This window comes from Lactuca saligna, chromosome 7, assembly GCF_052625555.1.
Source record: "Lactuca saligna cultivar CGN05327 chromosome 7, ASM5262555v1, whole genome shotgun sequence".
Lineage (NCBI taxonomy): Eukaryota > Viridiplantae > Streptophyta > Magnoliopsida > Asterales > Asteraceae > Lactuca > Lactuca saligna.
This window is the reverse complement of record NC_136423.1, coordinates 68,873,358-68,880,963: the sequence shown is the minus strand read 5'-3', so window position 1 is coordinate 68,880,963 and position 7,606 is coordinate 68,873,358. Positions and strand designations below refer to the sequence as shown.

The window sequence follows — 7,606 nt, the reverse complement described above, 5'->3', positions numbered from 1 at the left end:
GAAACTTGTAGTTTATCATTACCGCTTGTGGTTATGGAGGGGAATCAAAAGCACTTTCGCCAGAATTAAGGAGAACAAGAAATTGGAAGCCAAGCGAGGGTACTAGGTCATGTTCTAAGAGGTTATAGATGGAAACTGAAACAGCGGATAATCAATAAAAGAAAACACCATCAAGTGAAATTAGGGATAATCAAGACAAGGAAGCACCATCAAGTGAAATTAGGGATAATCAAGACAAGTAAGCACCATCAGCAACTGTGTATGTACTAATACATGTAGACTTTGATACATTTGAAGGGTTGCATGATAGTGAAAACAACAACAAAACATACCCTACAACAACCCACATTGGTAGTGAATATCAAGAGTTTGATCAAGATAATAGGGGTTTATTTGATGGTCAATCAAATGAGTTAAATTCAGAAGAGGGTGAAGATGATTACAGTGATGATGATAGTGATTCTGATAGTGATGTTATAGTAGACATAGACAATGAAGTTGATGACATTGATGTTGACATGAGTGACTTTAGAATGAACATTGATGAAGGTGTGAAGTATTCAGGGTTTGGTTTTAATAATGAGGTAGAAGACGAACAAGAAACAGATGAAGAAGAAGACCTTTAAGTAATTGATTGCGATGAATGAGAGCCATTAGGAGAAGACTCTGACACTGAAAAAAGCAAGAGGGTTCTATTAAAACGGTTTGTTAAAGAGAAAGTATGTTCACATGGTGAGGTGCATAAATCTATTTTTTATGTGGGATAGATGTGGAAGCAAAAGAAAGATCTTAAGAATAAAGTGGATGAGCATGCACTTGAAACAAGTAGGAATCTTGATCTTAAAAAGAATGAACAACAAGACTAAGGGCAATTTGCAAAGGAGTTGTGCATGGTACCGATGTTAGTGGGCCACATGTGGATGGTAAGACAAGTGGTGCAAGCAGGTCCCATGTGTTAGGTGGGGCAGATAAAGTAAATAAAGGCAAGGGAAAGCAATAAATTCAAAAGAGCCCACTTGTTCTTGGCACTTGCATGCATCTAGGTCTTCAAAAGATAGGAATTGGTATGTGAAAACTTATAGTGTGAAGCACACTTACCTTCAATCAAGGAAAATACGATCTTGCACAGCCACTTTTCTCGCAAAACATATTATTAGACAAGTTCAATCAAACCCCAGAGTTTCGATTTGATCCTTAGAAGAAGACTTTCAATAGACGTACTCTATAGGGATTTCAAAGCATAAGATGTTTAGGGCTAAGGAAAGGGCTACAAAGAATGTTGTTGGCGACTACGCAAAGCAGTGTGACTTGCTTAGAGATTATGTACTTGAATTACAGTCCACTAATCCAAACACCACAGTGAAGATAGATGTTGTAAGTGAGCCTAACACGAACTTGGCCACTAGGCGGTTTAAGAGAGTCTACATATGTTTAGGCCCACTGAAGTTGGGGTTTAAAGCTGTTATGAGAGACCTTCTTGGTATAAATGGTGCCTTTATGAAAGGCCATTATCATAGGCAAATATTGACAGCTGTAAGCTTAGACTCCAACAATGGTATCTATCCTCTTGCATATGCCATAGTAGAATATGAAAATATTGCAAATTGGAAATGGTTCTTAGAATGTCTAAGGGATGATTTGGAGATGGGGTCTAATTCTAACTTCACATTTATCAGTGATAGGCAAAAGGTAATTCTTTATTTATGCATAATTTTTTACAATATTATAATTAACATGCATTGATTCAATCTTATATTTGCTTTTAGGGTGTGATGCCTGCTATAACACAATTATTTCCAAATGCAGAGCATAGGTATTGTTTAAGACATATCCATGAAAACATGAGAAAATAGTTGAGAGCTAGCGAGTACAAGGAGTTTATTTGGAGGTGTGCAACAACAATCACAGTTCAAGACTTCCAATCTACAATGAGGGAGTTAGCTGAGTATGATAAGGTTGCACATGATTGGTGTAATCAAATACCACTTATGCATTGGGAAAGAAACCATTTTACAGGTAAATAAAATTGACATTATTACATGATATGCAACTGTTTTTGATTGACCAATGATTTTAATTGTGAATTATGAAGGTAGGGACATCTCAGATGTGGTTCTAAATAACATATGTGAAGTTCTGAATGGTAAGTTGGATAAAGAAAGGGAAAAGCCAATCATTACATGGTTCGAATTTATAAGGGAATATCTAATGAAGAGGATCTACAATGTGGTTAAAGAGCAAAGGAAGTGCCAAGGTCCTTTCACACCTATTGCAGCCAAATTGTTAAAGAAGCATGAGCTACAAGCAACTGAGTATATTACAAGGTGGAATGGTGGTGGAAAGTATTAGGTAGTTGGACCATGGAATGATCAACATGTTTTAGACATTAACCACATGACATGCATATGTAGGTAGTGGGACTTGACAAGAATCCCTTACAGGCATGCCATAGCCACTTGGAGTGAGATGACAAACAATAGGGAAAGGGTAGGGGAATTGTACACTTAGGTACATGTCACACCCCAAAACCGAGAACGACGGAAACGTTCTGGGGCGGAGGACATCATGCAATGTATCACAATAATGCAAAGTAGTAAACAAGCAACAACATCATCCATTGCATTAATAGTATAATTTTAAATACATGTGTGTTCTTTCATAGTATAAAACAACATAATGAATGTTCAAAATAAAAGACGAGTCTTGACTGCTCCGTCTTCACAAAACTTGGTCGTCGTACCTGTCTATTTGTGACTTGAGAATAAAAGTTATTTTGAAAGCAAGTATCAGCAATAAAGATGGTGAATTCATAAGTATTAATGTGTCTTTGATTTGTAAAACTGTAAAGAAAGACTTGTAAATGTTTGAAGAAAAGTTTGTATTAATGAACATGTTTGTAAGTAATTATAAACGTTTGACAACCCTAGAAAATCTCATATTTCCTACTAGTGTAAAAGTAGTCTTCTACCAAGATCTCACTATTTTGAAAGTAGCCTTCTACCAAGACCTGACTGTTTTGAAAGTAAGCATCACTGTAAATGTGATGGTTTTTCCCCTGTATAACTATCATTATAAAACTATAGTATACCTCATTGTTTATGTGTATGTGTCACAATATAAAGGTAATAAGGAAAATAGTCTATATATATACACATATATATATATATATATATATATATATATATATATATATATATATATATATATATCAAATATATCCTACCTCGTCGTTCATGTGAATGTGTCACAAAGTAAAGGTAAGAAGGAAAATAATATAATAACTAAAATTGTATCCTTTTGTACTAGGATATTCACGACGTGGAAACTTGCCGAACAGTACAACCGTAGACACCCATCAATGAGCATTTTCCCTACTGTAGTTAACTGCCTTAGGTGTGGAATGGTAAGTCCCGAAACATATGTAATAGATTCTATGTAATAGTATCTATTTAAATGTATCAATGTAAACATATTTATGTAAACGTATTCATGTAAACGTATCTATGTAAACGTATCTATGTAAGCGTATATATGCAAATGTGTCTATGTAATTATATGTAATCGTATCTCTTCATATAGTATGTAATGTATTAGTATAGACTCATGAATGAAGTGACTTTTGAGTGATTCCTTGTACTTGGAATAGTAAGTAATATCTCCTAACTATACCTATTATAGTTACTATTAATGTACGTGTATAACCGAAAGTATACCTTTGCCACCCAAAGGTACTTAACTGATTGATGAAACTTTTATGTCTATATATGTATAAATGATATATAACTAATATTTAGACGACATTCAGACGAATAACCAGTGCTCTAAGGCCACATCCCAACGAGGAAAAGGAAATAAAGCGAGTTAGCTGCCCTAAGTCCTTTAAACATTACTTATATAACTATACATATATAGGCATGCATTTGACAATATATAAGTATAAAAGAAGTTTTGTAAAACCTTTGAAAAGTTTAATAACTAAGAAAATGATGACTTGATGTCAGTTTATAAAACGATTTGAAAGTAGTTTGTTTGATAAGACAGTTTGATAAAGAGTTTTAAGCATGTAAAAACGTTTGAGAAAGTCATTTGAGGTGATATGTTTGGTAAAACAGATAAAAGTATAGTAAATCCATTTGTATGCTAGTTATTAATCACACGTGAGTGATATAATAACTAACATGATTCAACTTGTATCCCCCCATAAAGCATTTATAAACATTTAAAAACATTTAAAGGTTAATTAAGGGGTATGAACTCACCTGAAGTGAGTGGATCGGATGGAAGTGTCAGACAAGTGCTTAGTGTCAAGTGAAGACTTAAACACACACAATGATCCTAATAACATATAAAGACATATGTATATATACAATTAGTGATTATAACACTAATTTGACAATTATAAACATCCTAATGTGTGGAAAACACTTTGGTCAAAGTGTTAGGACGCCATTGGGTTACAACAAAGGAGTATAAGGCTTTGTTTTTTAGTTTATGGTCCATAGACCATACTTATTGCAGTTTACGGCCCAGGGGAGTTTACTCCTGACCGTAAACTCTCAAATGGGTCTCCAGTTGAGGCTTAAAGCTATTATTTCTTAAGTGGTTAAGTGTTCCAAGGCTTAAACAAGAGGCTAGGTGAGTTTAAGGTCCAAGAATGACTTTATCTTGAGTTTACGGCCTGGGGACCATTTCCCCATGAGTTTACAGCCATAAACTCATGGTATGAAGTACCATTTCGTTGCTTGAAGTCCCTAGTTCAATGGGGTATAATTCTAGACTAAGTTCCAAGGCTTGGTAAGGGATTTGGGTGCATTTTGCCCCACTTATAGGGGTTTACGGCCCAAGAACATGTCTTGGCCGTAAACGCCTTGGATCATGTCTTTCTTTATGATTTCTAGGCTCTAAACATGTTAAACCTAGTGTACAACGAGTTAGAACAAGAGTACTTACGATCTAGGAGCTTGAATGGTCGTTTTTGGCCAAGAACACTAATGTGTGTTCTTGGTGTTCTTGGTGAAACTTGAAGATCTACAAAATGGAATGATTTCACGGATGAAATCATGTAAGATATCAACTAGTTAGGGCAATAAACTTACAAGTTATGAAGATCGGGGATGAAGATCGGGATGATACTCGAGAGGATTTGGGAGGAAATCAGCCAAGGGAAAGGAAGAATGAAACAAATGGCCAAAACTTGACCATATAGGTGGAGTTTACGGCCAACATGGAGTTTACACCTGTAAACTCCATTGTTGTGGCCGTGAACTCCTTGTCAAGTTGTTTATGGCTCGTTCTTTGTGCTATAGCTTCAGCAGATAAACCCCGACACTTATCGCGTAAGTGTAGAAGGCTCAAAACGCTCAAATAAACTCCTAATTATGCTAAAAGATAACATAAATGAGTTTGACTTTTAATGAAATGTTTGACTGTACAGGACAGAAATTTTCGGGTTGTCACAGTACACAAACTTTATTTACGGATACTTGGAATACTGTATATAACTTTAAAGTTGAACCCATAAAAGGCAGGTCAATGTGGACTAAAAGTATTTGTCCCACTAGAATTATCCCACCACCACACCACAAAATATCTGGCAGGCCAAAGAAGAAAAGAAGACAGTCCATGGTGGAGAGAATGAGCCAAAAGGAAAAGTCTAGTCAAATTGATAGTGTGATAGCTAGTCAAAGTCAAACTCAAGGATCCAAAGTAGTGGAGAAGCTTAGTAGGAAATTTAGGAGTGTCACTTGTGGTAAATGCAAACAAAAAGGACACAACAAAAGGACCTGTAAAGGTCAAGGTGCAGGTTAACATGAGCGTAGAGGGGATAATGAGAGTCATGGTCAAGAGTAGTTCGTATGGTAAAGTGTAATGTTAAGTTCTTAAATCATCTTTTGGTGAAATTTGTTTAAGAAATTGACATATTTTGGTTGTTTTAACAGTGGTTAGTATGTTAACTTATTTTGCAATTCCAAAACTCATGCGGCTGCTTTTTTTTGTTTCACTTGGATATTGTAATGACAATTTGCTTTTGGTTATGTGCTATCGTATTGTAATTTGCATTGACTCTGAATGGATTATATGTTTTGATTCAATAACACTTAGTAAATTCCAAAATGGTATTGTACTTTTGTTATTACTATTTCTTGTATTGTATTACTATTACATTCTCTACAATAACATTGTATTACCATTACAGTCTCCATAATAACAACAATTAAATAAGATAATATTACATACATTATAATTCAAGGTACAAGGTTCATGAAATGACCATTATAGTATACAAAGGCATATTCATCAAAACAATAAGACCTAAAATAAACCTTAGCACTACAGGTAGAACTTAACCCTAATCCCTAATTCCACATCCATAAAACAAGAAAAAAAATCCAACTGCACCACAAGTAGAACTTCAATTTACAAACTTCATCTTCTAATTCTTTCACTGTCATCTTCAGGTAAAACCTCAAATTCTAATTTTCATCTTCTAACTCTTTCACTGAAAGCTTCAAATTGTTCATGATCTTCAGTAGACCAGGAATGATAGCCTTAGCACGATCACACATTGGTGGATCAAACCATCCAAGGAATTGACATTTTGAGTCCTTTCAAAGACAAAGTACACAAAATTACAATAAATTGTTTGATTAAAAAAATTAGAACACTACTTTACCGGTAGAGGGCATGCGTAGAAGCGTCATCCTGGATTGAGTGCAGTCCACAACGTGCGCAACACAGAATTGTTGCCACAGAAGCATATGATCGTTACCATTTTTATCAAGAGAGACCTGTTGGGGAAGACGAGTTTAAGTTGATGTTAAATAGAGAAATTACATTGCAATTTTTGTCCCATAAATGAAAAGACAAAAATACCATCGTGTGCATGGCATGTGGGGAAGTAAACGGAATGCCTCTAACGGAAGTTAGAGGTAGGGACCAAATCCACAGTTCAAACTTCAAATAAGGACGTTTTTTGCTAACAAAGTATTTTTTTGACATTACCCATAGAAATCGGCAAACCAGAGACCATTTTTGCAATTTTGTCATATGTAAAATATAAAGTTTAAACTTTAAACCATATTTGTAACAAATTTAAAGCTTGGACCAAAATTCATAACAAGATTTAAAACGTGTCTCAGAAATATAAAATTGGAGTGTAAGCTGATAAATATAGTATAGTAGGAAAAAATCAATAATTTATTGTCTTTCTATAATATATTTTGGTTATATTGCAAGTTTATTGTTCAAAACAATATAAGTGTTTTACTTATTTTATTGTATTTTTTGAAGTACGAGCCACTCTGATAAGGAAGTATATTGGATTCTTATAGAAGTATAATGGATTCTAAACGTGGCGATCCCTATTAATCCATCTTAATAGTTGTACCATATGAGATTTAAATCTATACTCACACAGAATTTCAAGATCTATGAAGTGAAATACTACTTTGGCTTATTTGGTCCGCAGAAATGGCGGGGTTAAACACGACGCACTCCCTTGTAGGTTCAATGGATAATGTCACTTGTAGCCATCCTTAAACACGGTGTTTCAACAACAATCGGTCCTGAATGTTAATACTTATTTCAACACTATTGTCAACCGTTA

At 34.7% G+C, this 7,606-nt stretch overlaps 1 protein-coding gene across 1 annotated transcript; it reads left to right on the top strand.

Annotated features, from left to right (window-relative positions):
- Positions 1–1,245: 1,245 nt before the first annotated feature.
- On the top strand, positions 1,246–2,349 carry LOC145007042 (uncharacterized). The gene is made up of 3 exons (XM_078966045.1): positions 1,246–1,689; positions 1,854–2,016; positions 2,093–2,349. Exons 1-3 carry the CDS (start codon positions 1,246–1,248, stop codon positions 2,347–2,349), a joined length of 864 nt encoding a protein of 287 aa, XP_078822171.1.
- The last annotated feature ends 5,257 nt before the right edge of the window (positions 2,350–7,606 follow it).

Coding starts and splice junctions, on each gene's coding strand:
- LOC145007042 (XM_078966045.1), top strand. CDS start 1,246: ATGTTTAGGGCTAAGGAAAGGGCTACAAAGAATGTTGTTGGCGACTAC. Junction 1,690..1,853: donor TTATCAGTGATAGGCAAAAG/GTAATTCTTTAT, acceptor ATGAGAAAATAG/TTGAGAGCTAGCGAGTACAA. Junction 2,017..2,092: donor GGAAAGAAACCATTTTACAG/GTAAATAAAATT, acceptor TGAATTATGAAG/GTAGGGACATCTCAGATGTG.